Source organism: Sphaerodactylus townsendi, linkage group LG09 (genome assembly GCF_021028975.2).
Source record: "Sphaerodactylus townsendi isolate TG3544 linkage group LG09, MPM_Stown_v2.3, whole genome shotgun sequence".
In the NCBI taxonomy this organism is placed as follows: Eukaryota; Metazoa; Chordata; class Lepidosauria; order Squamata; family Sphaerodactylidae; genus Sphaerodactylus; species Sphaerodactylus townsendi.
The window spans coordinates 48,421,900-48,447,390 of NC_059433.1; the positions used below are offsets into that span (position 1 = coordinate 48,421,900).

The 25,491-nt window shown below is 38.9% G+C and overlaps 1 protein-coding gene across 2 annotated transcripts in view; it reads right to left on the reverse strand.

Annotated features, from left to right (window-relative positions):
• CDH2 (cadherin 2) overlaps positions 1–25,491 on the reverse strand; it is a 151,121-nt gene that overhangs the window by 13,535 nt on the left and 112,095 nt on the right. For both annotated transcript variants that reach the window (XM_048507350.1, XM_048507349.1), the window contains exons 4-14: positions 22,833–22,979; positions 18,947–19,102; positions 17,759–17,903; positions 15,921–16,093; positions 12,955–13,092; positions 12,308–12,493; positions 7,654–7,910; positions 5,830–5,972; positions 3,549–3,782; positions 2,996–3,229; positions 1,445–1,584 (exon numbers count right to left, since the gene is read on the reverse strand). In XM_048507350.1, the coding sequence (XP_048363307.1) occupies positions 1,445–1,584; positions 2,996–3,229; positions 3,549–3,782; positions 5,830–5,972; positions 7,654–7,910; positions 12,308–12,493; positions 12,955–13,092; positions 15,921–16,093; positions 17,759–17,903; positions 18,947–19,102; positions 22,833–22,979 (1,953 nt within the window). The remainder of the gene's footprint in view (positions 1–1,444; positions 1,585–2,995; positions 3,230–3,548; positions 3,783–5,829; positions 5,973–7,653; positions 7,911–12,307; positions 12,494–12,954; positions 13,093–15,920; positions 16,094–17,758; positions 17,904–18,946; positions 19,103–22,832; positions 22,980–25,491) is intronic.

Genomic DNA, 25,491 nt, shown 5'->3' on the forward strand with positions numbered 1-25,491 from the left:
TAGTAGGTCAAGCTGTCTTCATTCAACCATTAAACTACTTTTCAGTGTATTCCCATTTCAAACTTATTTTATATACCAAAGCAGAAGATAACAATGTAGTTAACATCTAGTTTTACAATACTTAAGGATCATATCAAACAAAATTTTCTTTATGTAGATTGTCACTTTAAATAAATGCACAGAACGAAAAGGAAAGCAGATTGGACAAGAAAAAATACTGAATCACTAGACTGAACTTGGAGAAAAAATATGTGGAAAGAACATGTAAGGCTTTATCCCTTTGGCAGCTGTATCAAGAAATTTGGGGGCCTTTCTACTCAAAACAGCTTGAGCATGCCCCAACCTATTTCCTTGATCCTTCATAACAATTTTCAGCAATGCATATAGCAGAAGGTCCTCTTATCCTACTAACTGGAACCTGTTTTCTAAGTAAGGGATAGTGATAACCTGTCCAGTTTGAGGAACTGAACAATTCTTCATTTCATTTGCAGGGGGCAAGGCAAAAAAGAATCTTAACTACAAGAACAATATTATCCATTTAATCTCAAATCTAGTTTTTAGAAGCAAAGGCTTAGATGGGATAAGGAATTCAGTGCACATGCATCTTTCTTATTCACAATCCAGGGCTGAAACACAGCATTTAAAGACAGAACCATATACTTGTCCTCATTACTTTGATAAAATCATGGCAAGACGTCATATATTTAGAAGTCTGCAGGGTTCTGTTATTCATAGATGACTACAGATGCTCAGTGGAAGAGAAATACAAACAAGGAACAGCTTCCTTCCTTCAACTGCTATGACTCATTTGCAGATTCCTAACATGTGCATTATGCTAAGTGTTGGCAGAAGGCTCAATGGAGGAAATGCATTTATTATTATTCCTCCTGGTGACCATTTCCCCACGTGGCTTTCATGGCTCTGTACCAATGCTGAAAACAAGCACCTTCGCCTGCGATTATGCCAGTGAAGGATAGGAGGTGGAGTGAACTTATTATCCACTATTAGTACTCCCAAGTGTCCCAGAGCAACTTTAATTGTTATTTAATGATTATGCCTGCATCCAAAAGGATCAAATGGCATTTGTGAAGAGGCTGGGGAAAGCCAGCCATAGCAATAAACAGCCCCTTTCTATTCCTTACAGAGGAAGGAAATTATCAGTTGGTTTCAGTGCTGAATTGCAGCTTGCAAACGTACAGTATAAAATAAGATACACAATTTTATACACCCCAGTGAATATGTTCTTTACTTTGTTTTCAACCCAAGGAAGAAAAAATATCACACGCAAAGCAGTTCTGACAGAACCTTTAAAAAGGCTGATAAGTAAACAGTGTCATATTTTTACACCTGAAGGTAACACCTCTCTGTGGGGAAAAAAAATCTCTTCAGTTGCTTGCTCAAGAGTGCATTATCAGTCAGTAGAAACACCAGATGCATTTCTCACCTGATCTTCTTCTCCACCACCTTCTTCATCATATTTCAAAATGTTGTCTCTGACATCATCCTCAGGGTCAATAAGCAACTGTTTGGCCTGACGTTCCTTATCACGGCGTTTCATCCATACTACAAACATCAGAACTAGAACTATATGAGACATGGGGAATAACAAAGGCAAAGGTATATTATTAGTTCATCTTCACATGACTGCTGGTTTTTAAAAGATGCATGAAATCAACACACAAACATCTTGTAGTCCCCTTAGCTATGATAGGTGAAGAATTCTGTTGCCTTCTCATAAACCACTGTAGACCATACACCATTTGTTATCATAACCCTGCTGTACTGGTTTTTTATCAGCTTCTACACTGATTTCAAGGTGCAGCTTATGACTCATAGGCTCATTCCGCACATGCAGAATAGTGCACTTTCAAACTGCTTTCAGTGCTCTTTGAAGCTGTGCGGAATGGCAAAATCCACTTGCAAACAGTTGTGAAAGTGGTTTTAAAACGCATTATTTTGCCTGTGCGGAAGGGGCCATAAATTCTAAATAGAATCCAGGATATTTTAAGGATATTTAAGCTTTTCCAATTTTTCCTATGGGCTTTTACAATTATTAATGACACGTTCTGCTTAGCATTCTGTATTCACTGAGATTCAGTCTGTGTGGATGGTGAGCAAGTCTTCCCTCGTACCAGTCCTAGAACTCGCTTTCTTGTAATGCTTGACTGGCTACATTTCTTTATGGTATTTAATATTAACTTAAAAGCACCTTCTTGTTTTGCTTAACTGTCACACAGGAATGCTTAAGTTTGGAGTAAGAAACTTACAAAGCTCCTAATGGATTTTGATACCAATACGCATTTACTGCTGTTGGTTTACTGTTTTACTTTTTACTGTCATTTTATTTGTTGTAAAGTGTAAGGAAGTGCAAATGGATTCCAGATCAAATCAAGCCTGATCTCTCACTAGAAGTCAAAATGACCAAATGGAGACTATCATAATCAAATTATATCTTGAGAAGACAAGAGTCAAAGGAAAAGACGACGCTAGGAAAAGATGAAGGCAGCAGAAAAAGTGGAACACCTAACAAGAGATTGATTGACTCACTAAAGAAAACCACAGCCGCTCAATTTGCAAGACCTGACAAAGACTGTTAATGATAGGATGTTTTGGGGATTGGGTCATCATAAGTCAGAAGCAACTTGAAAGCACCTATCACCCACACACTTGTTGTTCACTCTGCTAATCTTCCTTGTGATGGAAAAGTTATATATTTTTAAAACATAAAATACACTTGGTCTCTCACTGAAGCTCCATGGAAATCACAGATGTTCGCATTGACATTCCTAACAAAGAACCAGTTGCCCATGAAATCAAATGAGGAAGCCAAAAAATAAAATGTCTTGTCATGCCTCTGGATACTTTGTTGCTGGTAGCAGAAAGCAAACAATCTACAGGTAGACTAACCATACCCTGTGACAATATAACAGTTAAAAACGAATGCCTTTTGTAGACATCTTAGCACTGTTGTTCTTAAAAAGGATGGAAGACTTACTGAGTAAGATGATGATGCAGAGGAGAATGGCAATGATGGCCCCCGTGCCCAGTCCTGCACCTACAATTCTGTCTGTATCCACACAGTCACCATTTATGTCACACTGGCAAACCTTCACCTTCAGAACAGAAGTGCTGGACTTGGGAGGATTTCCAGAGTCAGTTATTATTATTGGAACGTCATAGATGCCAGCCTCAAGGAATTTGATCCTTAAAGCCAGCTGGGCACGATCACCTGAATGGAGGGTGAAAATGAGTATGTTTTATTCATGTGGACATAAAACAATTTGAAAAGTGTCGATTCAGAACTGCATTGAGAGTTACTTGTGATTACACTTTCATTACAACAGAACTTCACCCGCAGTTATAATTACAGAGAAATATGAATGATGCTGAATCCCCTCACATCTTGAATATCTGATGCTGCAAACATAGTGTTCAAATGACTATTTTATTCACAACAGTATTAGCTCAAAACATTACAGAGAATTAGCTACTGAACAGGTTCATCCCACCCCAATAATTTGTTATTATAGAAAACAATTGTATATTACCACTAATACGAATAATGGTCCAGTTTTTCCTAACACTGGGAGGATTAATTGGCAGTTCAAAGGCAAAAGGCCCAGCATTTGGATCAATGTCATCATCTATCGCTGTGATGTTTGTTGCATTGGGCTGCACGGTCTCACAAGTTTTGGCTTCCTGAGGATCCACTCGGGGAGCATTATCATTGATGTCGAGCAGAAATATCTGAAGCGTACCAGTCCCACTCATTGGAGGGATTCCTGAAAGAACAAGGGAAAGTAACATAAGCCTGTTTCCCATAAAGTACTCTCTTTTTAATTAATGCACCAACACATTCATTTTCTAGATAACATGAACTTAGTAGTGTAATTTATTTTATTTATACCATATCTCTCTCCTCAATGAGGAACCAAAGCAGCTAACAAGTTGTCCTCTCATTCATTTTATCCTCACAGCCCTCTGTGATAGGCAAGAGTAGCTTGCTGAGCCAGCTTCCATGATACAGTGAGTATTTGATTTGACATTATGTGTGGAAGTAATTTCCAATACTCTAGTGCCCATAGTTTCCAGTACCTCTAGTATCTTCGTTATAAGCACCCAGTAACCCCAACTGCAAACCTAAACATGTCAACTCCAGAAGTAAGTTTCATGGAGCTCAATTGAAGTTACTCCTTAGTAAGTATATTCAGGACTATGGACACAGTTTGCCTTCTATGAAGGTATGTTCTTACAAAGGAAGAATTTCATTTTATCTAAGCAAGAAAGCACATTTGAAAAGATAATTTGCATATAAAAACAGTCTTACATTACATATTTGTTTCAGACTGCCAATTGGAGTGAGGGCTGAAAACACAATTTTGAGTAGAAGAGCAAACAAATATTTTCTAGTTTTCTCCAACATATCTCTTTGTACCCTAAAAATCTACTTCTAAGGGTTCGGGCATTTTCATAAGCAGCACTTAGCAGACCTGCTGCAATCAGAACAGTAAAAATGTATATGCAGAATTATGGATATTAAAACCATTCTCTCAAGAAGAAACACTTTTTGCCAACATGTGTTGCCTTTTTGGCCTTACTGTTTACTGCTCAGAGCCCTTCGAAGGTTGGACGGTATAGGAAAATTAATAAATAATAATAAAATAATAACATGCTTTAAGCCATTAGATTTCCAATATATACAGGAGGGTAGAAACATGCATGCTCCAGTGAGCTATTGGGACATGAAGATAAAAATGTACTAAATAAATTCTGATCCCACCCCAAGAATTCTGCACATTTAGCCACTGAATGTGATGCCAGAGATTTGAAAGCCTTAGAATGCACTGCTGGAGGGGGCCCAAAATTTCTCAGGATATAGAGTGATCCTGGTACCGGAAGTCTTCCTGGGAGTGGGTCCAGCTTTAGTTGCCTTCTTGAGTCTTTTTGGCCCAGGAATACTCCCATTTGTTTGTTCAGACCACTGGTAAATCCAGTGGTGCAGCCCATTGAGCTGCATAGCTCACTTTAAGGGGGGGGGGGGTAAGGCAGCATCAGTTTCGATTGGCCATCCACAGCTCAGCAAGTCTATTTGAAGGAAGTGTGGCTGCACCGTCCTTGGCTGCAGCGCAACTATGTCCCCCCCACCCCAGGACTGCACTGTTATTATTCTTATTATTCTAGTTACGAGCACTTACAGATAATTGACCTTCCTTCACAAGAGATTGGCCTGTGATTATTAGGAGCTTCCAGCACCTCTAAACTCCTTTGAGGCAAAATTAACTTTCACACATTTTCACAGGATTTGGCATTTTAAAAGAGAGTGTAAAAACATACTGGGGCTCTGAGATTTCTGTATCTCAAATACAGGAGTCAATGCCTTATGTGTGGCAATAAAAGCAAATGAGTGGCACAGCAGCTTCCTACAAAGGTGCCAGGCAGAATGCTACTGGACAGGTAGCAGTGCAGGTTGAGTGTAAGGGTCCAGTACGTTACAGGAAGCTCAGAGGGCCTGGACCTTTCAACTACTGCAAGAATGCTTGAGAAGAGGCTTGGGAAGAACGAACCATGCTCCTGAGCACAGATATAAAGACAGCAGATAATATCTGCAAAAGCTGTAAGACCACTGAATTAATTCAGTACACACAGAATCTTTTGCCAGTATACCTCAGTATCATGTTAACAGCACATTCATATCTATCCTTTCATATGATCCTTTAATGAAATGCATAGCATTCGAATATTCATCTCTTTCACTAGGTACATACCAATCCAATCCAATCCAATCCAATCACCTTTATTAGGCATAAAACCAGAAGTACAGGTACATACCATTGTCTGAAGCAAGAAAAGTAGCATTGTACATGTTATTTTTGACATGGGGAGACTCCCTGTCAAGAATACCAGTTGTGGTTATTTGACCAGTGTTAGGATCAATCCTCAGCCAGTTCGCAGGATCTGACAGTTTTGAGTACCTATAAGTGAATATAAAACATTGCAATTATTTCCAGCGTGTTTTGTAAAACAGAACAAAAAAAAGCAAACCCCAAATGTAGGTTCTTGTCTTACAATGTAAATATATATATATAGTTATACGTTTTTACAATGAGTTCTGTTTGAAACGTGCGTTTTTTGTTCGCCTAGACACCTGGACTGTGAGACTACTGTAGAATGCTGAAAAGACCTGTCACATAAGCATTATGTAACTATTGTACATAAATGTTACATCACTGGCTGAAAAGTTAGTCCTATGAATATAGACATATATTACCATTTCACCACCTGAATACCCTTCATTGTGTTCAAAATGTTTGATAGAAATGCTATCCAACTGTGGTTCAGCTAAGGGTGAATACATCTTCAAATGAGCCTCACAGTATAGCTAACTCTGAACACTATTGCACAGAGATACATTCAACCCAAAGTGAACCTAACTGAAAGGCAGACAGATCAGCATTCCTAGGATGTTCAAGTGAATTTAGAATTTTGAGTAAGAAAAGTACAAGCATATAAGAGAAAAATGGACTAAATGAAAGTTTGGGAGCAGATCAGGGAAAAGCTAATTCATGATGGCAGAGCTGGTGTGCTTGAGCTGGTGTGCTCACAAAAGAATATTCTCCTACATTAACAATAAACCCGGTATAAACTGAACTAACTTTTCCCCAAATTCCCACATTTCCAGTTGTATTGTATTGTAATTTATATAACATAAATTAGCTGATCTTTAACATATTCACAGCACTCCTCTTTGTGACCACAATGTGTGTGTGTGTGTATGTGTAAAGTGTCGTCAAGTCACAGCTCATTTATGGCAACCCTGTAGGGGTTTTCAAGATAAGAGATGTTCGAATGTGGTTTGCCATTGTGTGCCTTTTCAATGGGCTGAGAGAGTTCTAAGGAAACTGTTCCAAGATTACCCAGATTGATTAGTCCAAGATCACCCAGCAGACTTCTTGCGAAGGAGTGGGAAATTGAACCCAGTTCTCCAGATTAGAGTTCTCTGCTCTTAACTACTATATCACAATGTAACTGTGCTAAATGTGTTCAAGTTTCCCCAGTTCATTCAAGGCAAATACATATTCACAATCAGGCCCTAATCAAGTAACACATTGTTGTAACTGATGTCTGATCTTATCAACCACTGATTAGTCACAAAATTACACATGACAGGACTTAATAACCTCTGCACCAATGTGCTGCCCAACACCTGGCCTTGCAGAAGAATGCATATGTAACCACACAAAGGACACAGTGACCACCAAAGGGTCACTTTTACTGCCCCCTCCCCCATTCTATTAATCATGTACATTTTCAGCAGTATCAACTAATTATTTGTTATGAAAGATGGGTGACATATATCGGACCTAGAATTCCAATCATCTAGCAATAAAATATTTAAGCATCATTTAAAGCAGAAGGCAGGTTGGGCTACCTATTGAACGTTAATCAGCCTAGAGGTTTGTGGTGCTACAAAGACCTACAAAGTCACAGAAACCTCTAAGATCTATCCAAAAGTTATGAAAGTGAAGAGGCATATAGAAATTGATTGAGCTACCTGCTGTGGTAAATGGTTTTTAAGATTCTGTCACATTACAAGGGGTATGGACTACAGAAGGTTCCTATGTACACGCAACAAGGGGCATAAGTCTGCTGTACCTTATAGCAGTCTGCTGCATGTAACGATCTGGATCCTGAGCAGTGAAAGTCGTTAAGATGGTGCCAACAGGCAGTCCTTCCTCCTTACGCTCAATCTTTGGGTCTGGAACAAAATATGGACTCTCATTCACATCAATAACTGAAATTGAAACAGTTGCTGTTGATTGCGGAGGATGCTGAATTCCTTTTGCCAAAGGCACTTGGTTTTCTGCAGCTACTGTGAGTACAAACATCTTATGGGTCTCAAAGTCGATAGGCTGGCAAAAACAAATTGAGAGATATGTCAGCACTTGGAGAGGTTATGGACTCCAGAATTTTGCAACAGTTTCAACAGACAACCTGTTGAGATACCAGAGACATGCAGATGTACCCATTTACTTTTAGTGTAAGAGGAAAACAATTGTTTTCAAGTTTGCTTAAATGTCTTGACAATGCTATTTACAGTAGGCATAAGCTTACCCCCAAGTAGCCTTTTGTATTGTACCCTGTTTGGAGCTATTACTTCTCTGGAAATCTCATTTACACTAATCTGGGAGGCGCTTGTTCATACTGAACCTGAGCAGTACATTCTCCACTGTGCCCTACTGGTTTTCAAGATTCTTACAACAAATTGGCTTCTACCTAGGAAGATGCAAATTAAACACTGGCTTGCTATGAAAATCTGTGTTCATGCCTCAGCTAAACAATGAGCCATAGCTTACTTTGCAAGTCATGGCTAGATTTTGAATCTCTGATGGAGTAGATTACTTAGTGAAGCAAAATAAATGCATAAACAAATCCTGTTTTTAAAAGTGAGAGGGTTCACCTTACAGTGTTCACTCATGTATTCAAGTTCAAAAGGAAAAAAGTACACAGGAAAATAATCCATAACATGCTTTTTCTGCTGAAGTATGGATTGTCATCCTACTTGATGCTTCACTTTGACTTGTAGACCTAGTTTGAAGGCAGATGAAGTGTCTGCACAACAGTTCCCTAAGGAACATACAAGGAGAAATGATATGTTTATTTGCACCAGGCACCTTCCTGTGTTCCTAGCTATAATTCCTACCACCTCCACTACCTGGACCAACTGTTAGTGAAAGACTGTTGCTTCATTGTGTAAAGTTTAAGAATACCACCATAAGAAACGCAGGTGCCTTTATGTTTGCAAATTTCTGAGTATATAAGGGCAACTTCTACTATTACATTTATCCAGTAAAGCTTCGTTATTTGGTGCTCCATGGGAACTGGGATTACTGGTTAATCAAATGTGCCAGATATTTAACTTAATTGCTCTGCCTACCTCCTATGCAGAAGAATCCACTGCAACCAAACCCCGCCCCCCTGGAATGCCAGGGTGACACTTCCCATACCTGGCAGAACCCTTAGCCCTGGAGCTGTCCTATGCCGCTGCAGACCTGCAGGCTAAAAGAGGAGTCACCTGAGGATGACATCAGCTGATAGCACTGGCCATCAGAAGCTCAGCAAAAGCCAGAGACATCACACTGGCTGCCTGGAGAGGTGGGAGTGGGTGTGAAACTAAAGAGATGGGTGTACAGTAACTGAGGAGGAAAAACTTGCCTGAAGGGCAATGCTGACTAAATTTTAGTTCTGGGCAATCAAGTGCTGGATATCATAACTTTTATTGTTCCATGATGGAGGCGATCATGATGATAATGCTGCAAAGATTTGGTTATATTCTGGTTATATGCTAAAATCAAATGCCTTTTCATGAAGATGGGTGAAGAATTGCTTACCAAACACAGTATAATTCCTTCAAGAGTCATTAAACTGGATTACAGCTAATAAGGGCTTAGTGTTTGTCTGGGGTGTTTCCACCACATTAAATTTATTTATTTAGTTTTACCTTTTCCCCTATGTTCTGACAGGTTTAAAATAAAGAATTTAATTTGAAACAAACTGAGCTTCTTCAAGATTATACTCTGGAGGCCTTCATTTACCTCTCTTTACAGAGATCTGGTTTAATTTCAGTATCTCTGTTTTGTTTTCCATTTCAGAGCTTTCTAGTTTGTTGAGTAGACTGTGCATGAATACAAAACACATAATCATGTGCTTCTTACTAGCAGATCCTACTACAATTAGTACCCTTGAAAAAGTGCATCTACAGAGACTTGAAACATGTACAGCAGCATTTCTGTGTGTGGGGTGGGGGGGAGGGAGGGCGGGTTACGCCATAATTTACATTCTACCAAAATCAAAACTCCTCTTGAACAGGATCATCTTCAGAGGGGGAAACTCAAGAATACTGAAATCATTGTAATATCTTTCATCCAGTTTTCTATGACTTCCCAAGCTAGAATTTAAACCTTCCTGATATCAATGATGGACTTCATGTTGTGCTGTTCTTTTGGATGACTGGCAATAATAATGTTACTAAGGACTTATGCCCAGTCACATCCAAATGTACTAGACTGCATTAGCAACAATTACATACCACTAAAAAAGCAATTGTGATATTGTGTTTTGGCTGGGAAGTTTTATTCTTTGATTCTGAATCTAGCAATCACTGGGTACATTGCAGGTGATTAGTTTTATCAAGTTAGAAAAGATCAGAACACAGCCATTCCACTTGTCCATCCTGAATCAGTTTCCTGCTCATGTGTCAATCATTTGCAAAATAATCCTTATAATTCAAAATATAGTTAACTGCTAGCAGCAAGAGCAAATAACATATATCATAGTCAATCTTTTTGCTTGTGTATTATGCTGATTTATGTGTTTTGATACTGTAATAATGTGATGGCCTATGGCCTTACAATAAAATTGTTGATGATGGTATAACACAGTCAAGCCATCTTGAAGTGACCCTCTTCCCAAGATCAACAAAATCTGGTACTAGTTCATCATACGATGTAGATTATACACTGACTTCAGTAAAATCAGAAGGGTGTAACTCTACTCAGAGTTGTGCTGCAAGATTTCTATAATCCAGGAATTAATACCAAAACACCTTATTGAATAGACAAGTGAAGTAGGCAACAAAATATGTTTCACTTGCCCTAGCATATATATATAACATGTTTTTATAACCAGTTTAGCCTGGCCATTAAAATGCATACCCTAGAAAAGAGCGGCCGCGACTTACCGCGGCCGCCATTGCTGGTGGGGAAGGGACAGCCTCCTAGGTAGCTGCCGCCTTCCCCGTCGCCTCGCGAGCTGGCTAGAGCTTGTGAGGTTTCAGGCCTGCAGGTGCCATATAGGCGTGGCAGACCTCCGGGGCGCCAGGCAGTGACGCCGGCGCCCTGACGTCACAGGGGAGGTGGGGCCAGGTGGCCTATTTTAGGCCAGGCCTGGCCTAATCCCTCCCCCATTTTTGCCGGAGAAAACACGTTCCCACCCACCTCTCCCTGTTTTTTCTTTCATTTGTTAATGCATGTTTATTTGTTAGAGGGTTGGCGGTTGGCGCATGGGGGACTGATCTTTAGCTTGGGGGGCAGCGGGCAAAATGCCCGCTTTATGGAAACCTCCTTATGAGGTTAGGGGTGGAGCAAGCCAAGGGGTAACCTGCCCAGACGTGGGCTTATATGGCTTGCGCCCCTGGCAGCAAAGAGTCTTCAGGAAGTGGCTGCCGCCCATCTGGAAACTCACAGCTGCTCCAACGTGTGTGAATTTTTCATCAGCAGGCGTGCTGAGAAAAATTTAGGTGTCTGGGGGACAGCACTCGTGCTGCCCAGCACACAGGTCATAAGATCAGACCCCTATACTGTGCCTTACGCTTTGTTTTACCTTGAACCAATTTTGTTAATAAATAATTTTTTACCACACAGAGAGTGCCACTTTATTTTACATTTATTCTAGGAAAGACTAGGAGGGTTATTATCTACTTCCCTCAGGCAGCAAATGCACACAGAGAAGATGTCCAAAAGATTAATGTTAACCTTCCAAAAAAAAGTGGCGGAGAGAGTGGAAGCAAGAGATTTAAAAAATTCACAATATGGCCAAATCTGGGAATACTTAAATGCAGAAACTGGGGCCATGAACAGATAACACACATCTTTTTGCAAATAGAGAAAACCCAAGGCTTGCAGAAAAATCTGAAATAAAATAAAATACCTAGGGGAGATGTTAAAACCCCTTCAAAATTATAGGAGCACCTGAAGTTTTTTAAAGAAAGGATGCTCTTACGGGCTACTGCTAGGTTCCACACTTTACTGCCAGCCTTCAAGCCTTGGTGGCAGAGGGTGCAGGGCCCTTTCCAGGGGTGTTCTGGCCTTTGAGGTGGCAGCAAACACCAGCTAACTGATTATCACCCAAACTCTCATGACCTCATAACCTGAGGATAAGTGAAGAGGGGAATGATGGAAGCTGCTTTGGCTTTCCATTTGGATGGAAAATGGGACAGAAATAAATACAGCTGAATTATGTTGAGCAGATAGATGGTAGGTAGGTTGGTGTGTAAAAATGGGAGAAAAGAGCATGGAAAGGAGAGAGGATATGGAGACTGCCAGGAAGACAGAAAGAGAACATTCTGTGAAGATGCAGATCCAGGGGAAATGAAGTAACTGCCCTGCAAGACCGTATTATGTGTGTGTGTGTGTGTCTGTCTCTCTATTTTAATATCTATTCCTCTTCTATTTTGATATTTCAGCAGGAAACTACTCAGCAGTCCATCATTTGTTTGCCTCCACCAAACTTGGTGAGTTGGATCCCTTACCTTTACAACAGTTACCAACCCATCATTACTGTTAGGATCGGTAAGGATGGCAAACCTGCCTGAGGGATCTCCGCTAGTCATTCGGTACATTGCATTCCAGGCAGGAGTGTGCGGCTGATCCTTATCAGTTACAGTTAGATTAGCAACTGTAACATCCACTCTGTTTTCAGGGACTTCACCATAGAACTGCAATCCAAAGGTACAATATTAAGTTAGCAAGCACAGCAGCAATATACAAGCATCACGAGATTACCATTCAGCAACACAGAGGAGCCCTAATGGCCAGCTTAATTCACTGTGACCCAAATAACAGATAATAATGTTTTGTGGCCAGTAGTACTTTGGTACAATGAAACAACCTGGCAGTTTGCCACTACTACACAGTAACATGAGCTTTCAAGCTTGAAAGTTCCTCTGAAGCTATTCTGAAAAATCATTTGATTTTCTTCTTTAGCTAGAATACTGGAGTTAGAGCTAATTTCAGAGTGCTTTGTGGGCAAATAAGGCTTCAGTCAAAGCAGTGCAATCTCCTAGAGCATCTAATAAAGCCTGAAACATGTTCAATCTATTTGGTCTAATCAGCAAAATCTTTTTTTTAAGTAAAGGCCATTCACAAACTTCATCCTCTTTCTTTCCCGTAGACTTACAATCATGGCAGTGAACTCTGGAGGATTGTCATTGACATCTGTCACTGTAATGACAGCAGTTGCTGTATTTGAAAGACCATATGTTGGATTTCCTTCCATGTCTGTAGCTTGAATTATTAATGTGTACTGTTGTACTTTCTAAAAAACACAAAATGACACCACCAGGAGTTACAAACAGAGTCAACACTCCAACAGGACAGCAGGTGTTCAAAAAAAAAAGTCCTTTGCTATGCAATGAGCTTATCACGCTGCTCATTCTAGTTAACATCACTTGAACTGGGATGTGCTAGGTTTAAGACAACAGATTTTATCTAACTGCATTAAACCCCTTGAAGGTTTGGTTTCAAATGGCTTACAATAATACACGCAACACTGTTCCCTTGAACAGCAAATGAAAACCACCTTGTTGATGAAAGGAACATACTTCAAAAATTAGTCTCACATTTGAAAAACAACAACAACAACAACAACAGAAATGCTGAGCAGCAGTTCAAACTGAATCAGGGATGCCTGCTAAGAATAAGTTCACAAGAGAAGAATATGGGAGAACACATTCTTGGTCGAATGATTCAAATTGTTAGGGCTTTGTTGTGTGGAAGCTTAAGGGTAACAACCTAGTGGCAACTTTTTAGTATCACTATGGAAACTGGCGCAAGCAAGGTTAACAAGAACAAGTAACCATTACTGGAACAGAAACCCAAACCCTAACTATTTCTGTAAACGTTAAACAATACAAATGACATAATTCTCCCTCTCCAACACCACCGCCAGCTTTAGTTGCTTTTCTTTTTGTTGGAAACATCCCCTGGTACTTGGGAATACATATTCATAAATCACTGTTGAAACTGAGTCAGAAGCTCACTTTTTTCTTTAGAGAAAAATGCTCTCATTTTAGGGATTTTAGAGATGTTTCCTTAGCGGAAAAATGAGTTTTAAACAGCTTTTCCTAGAGACACCTTGATAATTTCTGGCTTTATCCAGATTGTATGCTGTCAAGTGTAAACACATATTACTTTCCCTACTACTTCTGAATTGAGCGATTTAATACTTCTTAGATTAGTGGGATTATATTCTTATAAAAATGCACTTTATCCTTCATGCAGAAAACTGGTAAAGATAAGCGCTTTGTTAGTATTCTGAAATATTATTGCCTTGAATGTTTTACTGTTGGAGGGTTTGTGTGTTTGTGTTAAAATGTGTGTATTTAGAAGAAAAAACCAGTTATCTTGGAAAACAGTTACTTCCCTCCAACACACATGCACACACACAAACACACAACACTTTCTTATTTGAATCATCTACTGAATGTGTTGTGTGTCAAATGTAGTAAAACACAACAACTGATTTTCTATGAAGAGGTGCTTACTGAGTGAACAGACTGAGAAAACAAAACGAATCAAGCCACAGCCCTAGGGGAAGACAAAACGTCAGAGGATCACTACTAAGCTGATCTGATAGAATATTTCTTCCTCACTCCAAAGGTGGCAATTTGCCAGACTCTAAGCGTGAGGAAAACCTTTCTGGCAAGAAATCCCTCGTGACATCTTAGAGGTACATCTCCATCTTATTCTGTCAGTACCTCAGATTTGGTATAGTGACTCAAAAATTATTTCCAGGGGTGAGTGGGATTTCTCTGGTAGACAATTTTGGGTTATGACTACGCTGTGATACCAATGTGGCTGATTTTACCTTTTTTACCGTTCTCCTGCTCCTTCCACTGGACCCAGTCCTGAACTCAACACAAACTACTATCATGGTATATATTTTTCATTTGGACTTTTTAAAAGAGCCAGACAAAAACTGACATAAACAATAACAAACAGAGAAAGGAAGGGCTCCCGAATTACTCTGTGACAAATATAACCACAGTTAAAAATGTACCAGTTTCTCTCTTGTTACAATTATGAAATTATAATTTAGTTAATTCTTAATTATTAGTACTATTAAGTAAGAGTCATTTTCCTCATTTTCTCATTTTCCTAATCCTCAGATCCCCAAACCATCAGTTCATTTTTTCTGTTTTAAGCAAAAAGTCTATAGGGTTTCCAGTTACTGGTACGTAAGCTTGGCCAATGCCATCTCAGCCAATTCGAACGTCTTCACAAGCCATTTTTCTATTACAGCTATAGATGAAGTTTTCCTTTCCTGCACGTCATATATAAAAACAAAATCCCATATCTTTTTTCACATTGTTTGTCCATAACGCTTCATTTTCATATGAATCTTTAAAATCTTCTAAATTATTGAATGTATTTGTACCAATTGTTTTAGCATTATTACAAGTGCACCAGAAATGGTAAAATAACCTTTCATGATGCTCACACAGTCAGAATATTTTAATATATTTTTGCTAATTTCCCCAGTGACAAATACCAACGATACATAATTTCATAGAAGTTCTAGAACTTAATGTAAATTTAAGACCCTTTAACCACATATTCTCCCATTGGTCCATTTGTATATTATACCCAAAGTTGCAGGCCCATTTTATCTTACAATCTTTTACATGTTCTTCCTCTGTTTCAAATTTCCACTCAATCCAAACCACAATGCAAAATATACAGTATTACAAGTCAGCAGCATCCCAAATAAATTTACGCTGGCAGAGACAGCATAAAAACACAACATGCTTCCTGTTGCTCCCAAACCTAGTTTGGTTAACTATTTATACAGCACATTGGCAATTTGGAATGCTGGCTTTGTTAATATTCTTTCCCAAGCCACATCTTGCAAAACAAATTTGAGTTTTGAACATTCCTCTCTGCAAAGTCATATAAAAGGAAACACAGCAGGGTTCTGAGCTGAAAATGACTCTGGAACAACCAAGTGGTCTTAACTCTTGCATGCTATGTAGCAGTAACAACTTTACTACCATAACCTGCTAAAGTGTTCATAAGTACATATTATATAATTAGCCAGGAATGTAAGGCTCATGTGCAAACCTTTGCAACACAAGGCCACCTTACCTCTCTGTCAAGCCCAGCAGCGACTGTAATAATGTCGCCTGTTTCATTGTTGATTGTAAACATATTTGGAGAGGGAGTGCTTGGGGCTTGTGACAAGATTCTGTATCTCAGCATTCCATTCAGTACATTTGGATCATCAGCATCAATAGCAGTAACAGTCATCACATATGTTCCTAAGGACAAAACAAAATAATCTTCAGGGTTAAATAAACAGCTGGCTTGGTTTACACAAGGTCACACAGAAGCTCCAAACATTTAACTTCCTCAGATTAAATTCTTCACATTTCTTCTCTTGTTTTAAAATCCCAAGTTGTTACCAAGGCCCACAACGAATGAGATGAGGCCTCAGACGATAAAAACAAAAGTATTCATAAAATATCAAAACTCACTTATTGATTGAAAAATTCTTCTGGCAATGATGCTATTCAATTTCGTAACACTTTTAATGAATGTATGAACTCACACATTTAGATAAATGTATCCCTGATTCAACTCAGATGAAATAGATAGATAGATAGATATTTATTATTACGGCCTTTTGGCCAGCCAACTCAGATGAAATATAATTGTGCATAAGCAAATTATAATTTCCGATGTGGGAGTACACGTTGATTTTGTGGGAAAAAATAATGCTTCCCAGTTCAACACAAGCTCGAACAAATAAAGTGTATTTTGAGTTATTGTATAATCTCCTTTACAAAGCTGACTTTTACAGTAATGAAACTATTGGCATTTGATAGTGGTACATTCTGTATTTCAGGAGACTGAAAGGCTGTGTCACAAGGTTGCAGTGGGAAATTAAAATACAAAATAGCTTCATTTTGTATAAGTAGACACATATCGGAAAGATTGAGGATCGCTGGAAAGGAAAACTACCAGGCGAATATATCTTCTACCCAGGAAGATTTAATATTTTAAAGAAAACCTTCTGGTTCTGAATTGGTGTATGTGTGTGTGTCCAAACAATTTGGTTTAAATCAAGATTATTTTTGATAATTATGGTTTAGAATTGTAAGCATTGTAAGTTTTTAAAAATATTGAACCCATTAAAATATGCTTGATATTGCAGACACTTCGCAATTTCAGAAAATTCCTTTTAAATGTTCATTTAAATTTGAGCTTAGAGAATTTTGAGGTGGGTGGGAATGTTTGGCTGTCTGTACAGAAGTGGCTTTGCTAAAACAAAACAATAACTAAAACCTGGAAAATAATCTGCAGTATGCAAGATAATAATATTGACCCTAAAATAATTATTGCTTGGAGAAGTGTCGTGAGGATGATGTGTGTAAAACATTTCGAATGGTCTTAAGTGTGCTATGTAAATGCAAAGCATTATTATCACGCACTAAGAAGTGTCAGCTTAGTTTGGCCATTCCTCTGCTTCACCATGCACATGTCAGCTAGCCAGGCGTACCTGCTTACAAGCTCACAATTCAACAGCAAATCATGATTTAATGAGAATGATATTATCATGAGCTGTTGAGGTTTGAGGCTGCCTCTACTTGTCTAAGTTAAATACAGGCTTAGTACTTCAACCCCCAAAATATGAAGAGCTTTTATGATACAACCATACACAACTAGACTGAGCAGCATCTTTTTCTCCATGAAATACTATATACAACAGCTACTACTCATCCTTGACTAAAGCATTCCTTCTTCTCTAGTAAAGCTCCTAACACGGTGTCATCTTATATCATGGGGAGATCAGAAACAAAACCTTAACTGTGAAGATTTTGGTAGACAATAAAATAAAAATCATCATTAACAACAATTAGCATCTCATCATTAAAAATTAACAAATAATTGAACAAATAATTGAAAAGTTCCTACTATTGTACCTGGCTTTGATCCTTCAGGGACTGTCCCATTCCAAACCTGGTGTAAGAACTCAGGTCTATTGTCATTCATATCAATAACGTTAACAACAATGTCAATGGGATTTTCCACCTGGTTTCCATTTATATCCACAGCGTGTGCCCTCAGCTGCAAAAGTCATTAGGAATTGAGAAAACTTGCAAAACATGTCATCCGTTAGGTAATTAGTGTTGCTGACAGGACATTTTAAATGGAACTCCATTAACATGATTTATTTCAGCATTTACTTTTGTTACCCTATCTCGGTCACTTCAACACACTTGAGGGAAGCTTTAAAAAATAAACAAACTGAACTAATAAACCACACTGCCCTCTAAGAATTAAACCCCCACAATGTTCAAAAGTAGTAAAACAAGGTATTACTTGAGAACAAACTTTCTCAACATCAAACAGGCAATTTTGCATTCACTAACTACTGACCCATGTGCCCACGAATACATGCAAACCTTTTGGTTTTTTTCCTACATAATATATTAGATTCTATCCGATACCTATACTGTATAGCTGTAATGCCATCAAAAGGTTTAAGAACTATTCCAACTGAATGTCAATTAAGATTGCCTCCAATTTTCTCCATTTTTAAACGATCTGTCCCAATTTTATATTTAAATTAAGATATTTTACTTTTTCAAAAAATATCCAAGCTTTGCCTGGGACCGTCAAGATTGGGAACTGTGTAGGGCTGGCCATGGTCAGTATTTGGATAAAAGCACACCAAGGAAACGGATAATGCTATGCACAGGAAGGCAGAGGCAAACTACATCTACTCTTCTCATGACTGGAATGTCCATGAAAGGATTGTCATAAGATGGTTGCAACATAATTGCACATTACATGTTATATTACAAGTATATTCTATCTAACTTTTGCCAACTTCTAAAACTTGTGACAACAGCAAAAAACAAACAAACTGAAAATACAATATAGGAATCATGGTGTCTTCTATTTTATCTGTTCCCTTCAGTAAAATTCAAGTTATCAGGAACTCCTGTTAATTTATACGAAAAGGAACCATGTGTAGCAATACTGATTCTGTTCAAACACTTTATATTTAAAACTGAGAAAACTATGCCAGATATGCTATCCAAATTCAAAGAAGACATTGAGAACTGTGTTTTTAAGATCTTGTTCAGAATAAATCAACAACTTACATGGAAAGAAGCTATTTGTTCCCGATCTAACGGTTTGGTCACCGACAGTTGACCTGAGATGGGACTGATGATGAAGATGCTAGCTGGGGGTTGATCAGCTCCTGGCCCAGTAACGCTGTAGCGCAGGGAAAGGTTTTTATCACGGTCAGATCTGATCTATGTGCCAAGAAGATGAGAGTTTTGCTGAACACATGTGCAATCACAAGGGCTGGCTTCTAAAAAAATGCAACCTTGATGCTTTTTACACAACAGAAAATCTAGTACAAATCTAGTCTAATTACTTATTCCAAAAGTCAGTTCGTTACTAACTCCTTGTTATAAATGAACTGTACTTGAGCCTCTTCTGTAATGAAAATGTGGGGCTGACAGATCTATAGAATGACTAATGTGGATTTATCAGATAATACCGTACAAGTTCACAGTTTATTCAACTTTCACCAGGGAGACAGCTCCCTTGCTTTCAGATATAACATTTTGCAGCCCAGGAATTATCTGACAGAAACTTTTTGGGTTATTTGTAACTGGCTGATCTCTGACAAAACAGAGCAGTTGCACATTTGGGCATTTGACAGGTGGCTGAATTCTACTGCATGTAATCCTCCTGAAACAAAGAAATGTTCAGCATGCAGATGGTAACATGACATCTCAGTTGTGTGACTGGACGAAAATGGGTGTTTCCTGCAATGGCTTGTGGAGTTTTTGTTGAACTCACATCTTAGCTGAGTAACTGTAGAGGTTTCTCATGTGACCTTTGAATGTGTCTTAGGATATTGGTGCAGGTATCCATAGCAACAAAAAGAAAGAAAGAAAATCCTTCAGAAGAGGGCTAGGTTGACGGCTTTTTGGAGTATGCTGAGGAAGACAAGGCTGGACTTTCAGTGTTTCAAGTGTGCATGACTAATCTCCAGATGCATGGTGAGCGTAGGGAAGACATTTGTTTCTCCATGACATCTTGTTATTGAAACTGTCAGATGGCGAGACAGATCCCACCCCTTCTCCCTAGCTACTCATTACATTCACCTAACTGCCAAGCTCTATCTTTGCCCGAGCTCCTTCCCATCATTTTCTAGGCAAAGTGAGCCCTTCCAATGTATTGCATTAGAACACCTCTAGCCATGTAAACACCATCCTATGAACCACAACTCTTATTACTGGTCCTAATAACTACTATAGTGCTTGAAGAACTGCATACCAGACAGGTGATTTACCACCTGTATTATAATTACTTTTTCAAAAAAAGCTGTGCGTAGGAGACCTCTGACATGCAAAGAATGGTTGTATGCTGCTAGCCAGTCTACAGATATTCTGAATTCAAACACCTACAATAATCCCAAGTTTATCTCTGGAATTAAAATAAGTTCTACAGGTGCTTTATTTTCCCAATTTATTTCCAGATGACTCCAACCATATCTGCTGGCTCTTATGATAAGTGATTATATTTTCATCAAATTCCAAAAACATAAAAAGCATACATGTTATGAAATTAGTAAAAAAATGTTTTTCTCTCTTCTATTTCGTTTTTGAAAAAAAAGGGAGGTAATTTTGTCTTGGAAACTGAAAAAGGCCTTTTCTTATAATATCTCTAGAGTGCTGGAACAGGATATTCTGTGTTGTTATTAAAAACAGTATCTTAACAGCTTTCTATGCACACGGAGGCAATAAATGAAACAAACATGTGTAGAGAAAATGAATTTTAAAATCACATACGAGAAAATCACTTTCTCCCTTACTTACCTTCCAGAACCAAGTAAATGATTCTGCATTTATCTGAACATACTTGATGATACTGCAATCGCAGAGGTGCTTGCAATCTCATCAAGTGCTGCAGGGAAAACAAATTCTCAAATTAGGCCTTGGCTGACAAGTAAAGGAGAAAGTGATTTTGAAACACTTACCAGCCAATAGTGTAGAATTTATTGTATAATGGATGGTAGGGAAAAAATGCTGCATGATGAAGCTTCATGAGGCGATATATGAAGTACTTGCTGATTTCAAAAGAATATATTCTCTAGTTGGTGCATCAGATCCATCAGCAATACAGTTGTCCCTCCCACAATGCAGAAAACTGCATAAAATTATCTCCTCCCCCAACATCCTCAGTGCTTCCATGTCTGTCTGTCTGTCTGTCTGTCTGTCTGTCTGTCTGTCTGTCTGTCTGTCTGTCTGTCTGTCTGTCTGTCGCAGTGATAGTCAACAACGTCTTGACCAAGAAACAAGACTTATTTCACCTTATTTCACCCCTCTGGTCGACCTCTTTGATTAGTAGCAAGCACCCAAGAACCTTGCATTCTGCACTGCTGAAAGAACTTTCTCTCATTTCTTTCAACTCTATGATTCTATGATTCATTTCCCCCCTTGCATGTGCTTTGACATTCTATGCTCGCCATGTGCTGGGTCTGTCTTCTGGGGAGAGGCATAAGGCAACTGCGCACAGTGGTGATACCTGCTCCAGGGATCTTGCTGGCCCTCTCAGTTTATGTGCCCAGGTGCACGTGAATGTAACTGGCCAAGCCCTGCACAAGGCAAGAGACGGTTGTGAGCAACCATGGGCAAGAAGCAGAAAAATGAGAGGGCAGGCAGCTAAAACGGATGAGGGATTGGCCATGAGGGAACAGGAGTCGGGTATGGTGAGGGTGCAGGCTCAGACCTTCTCCTACCTTATGCTCAGGCTTCCCTGACACCCCCACCCCACCCCCCCCGGCTGGCTTTTCCTAACCTCATTCGTTAATGGGTGGAATTGAGGCAGTGACTCTGAGTTGCAATGTTTGGGAGGGGTTGAAGGTAGAAGAGAAAACTGCAATGTAGAAAGCCGCAATGTAGAAAGAAGTGATGTAGGAGGGACAACTGAATGATGAAAGCACATCCTATGTTGTTGGGATTCTGAAGCAAATCAAAATAACTGGTTTTAGCAGCAATGACACATGTCCTGACTTGTGCCATGGTGGCTGCAGTTCCATCCTATTCTGAAAGTAGGACAGAGCTGGTCCTAATAATTAATATATATGTTAAGAGGTCTATACAAAAGACTGGGGAGGAGGTACTACCCCTCTCCTGCTATAGTGTGTAGCAGCTGCTCTAGCATGTATGACTATCAACAAACTTCAAATTAGCTTCTGTGGTATTCAAGTTTTCAAGCTTTAATCTGAAATCTAAAAGACTTAAAAACTAATTAACTAAGCTTCCCACAATTTGGCGTTGACTTTCATAGATTTTATGCTCTCAGACTATTACTTGATCCTGTAAGCAAATTAAAATTCTTGATACCTTATGTTGCCCTCTCTCACTTTCAACTGAGAGAAATTTAGATTCCTTGACTATGCAATCCAAGCGTTGGAGCTGGATAAATGAACACATGCCTTTTCATTAGGTATACTTGGGGAGACCTGCGTGGCACTTAGCAGAACTACCACCGTGTAGGGAAAGGCTGCTGAGCAATTAAGGGAGTCAAGCACTGGGCAATATTACCTATGCAGGGCACTTGTAGCCACTGTATGCACAACGCTTTATGAGGAGCCCCACAGTGCCCCTGCGATTTCTCCTATACCATTAAGTGGCATTAGGCAGTGGTAGGTGATAGTTTTCCAGAAGTCCAGAGGACTTCTTTGCTCTTCTATAATTTCTTGCTATTCACATACAAAACTCTCCTACCATGATGATAATAATTGTAGGTGTTTTAAGCATGTTTTCCCACCATCCATCATCTTTTCAAAAGAAACTGTTATTGTTCAGAAGAAGAAAACTTTTAAGGTAACTTCTTGACGTTTCATTTCCATTTGCTGCTTTTGTGGTAGCCATTTATGTGAATATGGATTTTGACTTCTCAGAGAGCAGAACCATTTCTGAATTTGTCTACAATACATTTTCAAAGCGCATGACTCTGCCTTACCCGAACTAATTCCTGAGGAAAGGGGCCTCTGGAGTTTTCTGGTAAGTTGATTGGAGGGATGACCCAGTCTCTTTTCTGTCTTTGCAGCTGACCACTGTGCTTATTTTGTTGCCTTGGAAATACAATATCTTCCATTTTCTTTTGCTCCTTTTGTAAATATTAAAATTAAGCAGAAATTAGAGCCAGGCTTGACAAATAACATAATAAAAAATTCACATAACGAAAAATTATTTAGGTGCCAAAACACATGATCAAAAGACACACTTCAGACCCTTAAAGCTGTTCACCAGATTTATAGCATGGCATGGAACAAATATTATATACAGCATATTTTTCCTATAAAATATTATCTACCTCTTTGTTTTCTAGTAAGGTGCTAACAGGAAGATGACACTATAAGCAATTTATTATACCTCTGTGCAGTGTAAACTACCTTCTACTCTTCATATTCCAGCTCGAGAGTAGTTAATATTGTGCAGAATTTAATAGCACATCTTTAGATATTTCTCATTAGTTGGAACTACAGTTCAGGTAACGTGCTACTGTACATTAAATTTGGATCTGGATGTGCTAAAATATAATTTGAGTTCCAGGGGAAGTTTAATACATAGTAGTAAGTAATGTCTCAAATATTTATGAGCCTATTAAATCCCATAGAATTAATGCTGTAATTATTTTAAACCTATGTCAGCCATGATGGATGCTGTAGATGACCCACTTTGCACAGTGGACATTAATCTCTATAGGGTGCCAACAATTCTTCTCTGCATCTGCAGGCATCCTGGCTTTTAGCTTTTGATGCTTGTATTCATGCTAGGTTGCTTCTGAACGTAGAGAAAACAAAGCTAAACCATCTTCCTTTGAACCTTTGGTAACAACAGAACAGAGTTAAATGTGTTGCAGGAGGAAATAAGGCATTTTCAACATCATGGCAGCCAGATGTTTGGACCTTTTTGCGTAAGTAATCCTGATTACTCCACAAAAAGCACCTTAATTAGAATAGCTAGGAATACTTAAGTTCCAACTACTAAGCTCATTTATTGGCATTTATTGGGAAACAAGTTCCACTGAATGTACATGATCTGAATATAAATTAGTGTTTTAGAAAGACAGCCACAGCATGCATGGTTTTCTTCAGCAATGTCTCTTCAGGCACGCCACTCGCCTACTATTTCTGGTGTAGAAACTCCACGTTTGGTAAGATGAGAATGTAGAACAAAGAACTGAATTGAGATAATTTGTGCTCCGCCAAAGTCATATAGCTCACTAGTTATGTACTGCAACTTGCCAGGTCCTTGAAAAACATTCCCATGTTCAATACCATACAGAATGGAAACAAAAACAAGAACTTTATTAGACTCTTAAGCCCCTTCCACACAGCAAATGTATAACTGGTTGCAGTAGGAATAAAGTAACCCATTTTCCTGTTTTCGAGTTCACTTGCATCTGCGCAGGGAGCGACTGGAGCCACAGAAACAATCTGGGTTACTGTTGCACCTTCACACGGAGATGCATCTCTTTATGTATGTATGTATGTATGTATGTATGTATGTATGTATGTATGTATGTATGTATGTATGTATGTATGTATGTTCCACTGATGTGTAGCTTCACAGACATGCACAAATGCCACAGCCATGCTGATGTCTCACGATATAACCATCTGTACTTGCATAGATACGCAGATGTAAGCCGTGATTTTTTAAAAAAAAGGACAATGGAGGCAAATAAAGCACCTCCTGCCTGCAAGTGGCTGCAGCCCGGGATTTTTGAAAAGACTCGCTAATAGCGCAATTCTAAAAAAATACATGGGGCAGACTCGTTTTAGGGGCGGGATCGGTGCGAACATGGTTTTTTTTTACTATCCCATACCTGTGTTTATTGGCCCATGTGGAAAAGGCCTTAGTGGGCCACTAGACATGACTATGCGTGTTTGGCTTGGGTGTAAAATTTGGGAAGATGAATTTGAGAACAAATGATATCTTGACATAGCAGCAAAATAACTGAGTTCATGCAGATGACTTCAGGTCTGACAGAATGATCATCAACAACTTGGAACATTTAGGCACCTGCAAAGTATCCTGTTGATACTCTTGTGCTTCCATTTCTGATCCTACAATTTCCTGATCAATTTATTCCCTTGTGAAATATTTCTGTAAAAGGATTTGCAGCTCTATATGCTCAGTGCAGTGGTCTGATTTAGGCAAATGACATCAATGTTGGTGGGAGAGAAGAATGTGCAACACTGCAGTGAGAAACCTGCACAGCAAGAATGCTAGCATTGTTGTTTTCTAGACCAGTATTTGCATATGTTCAGGAGCAGTATGGGTTGTTACCTTATTTAACAGAGAAATCATGTGCTGCTTCATAATAAAATTCGAGATTCTTATGTTCTTTTCTAATGACATGGGAAGATTACAGGCTTTGTTGAATAAATCAAATCTGATTTTCAGTCTTACACCTGTAACTGCTAATTTTAAAGGGGGTTACAGCTATGGATTTTTAAAAAGGTTTTTAAGGTGAGCAAATAAGTGATAGGAATAAATATGAAACATAAGGTATGCATGTTAATTTCATGCTGAAGACAAGGCTAACAATTCTCTCTCTACATCCTAACTTATAGCAGTTCCCACAAGAGGGAGGCCCTCCTTCCTGAAAG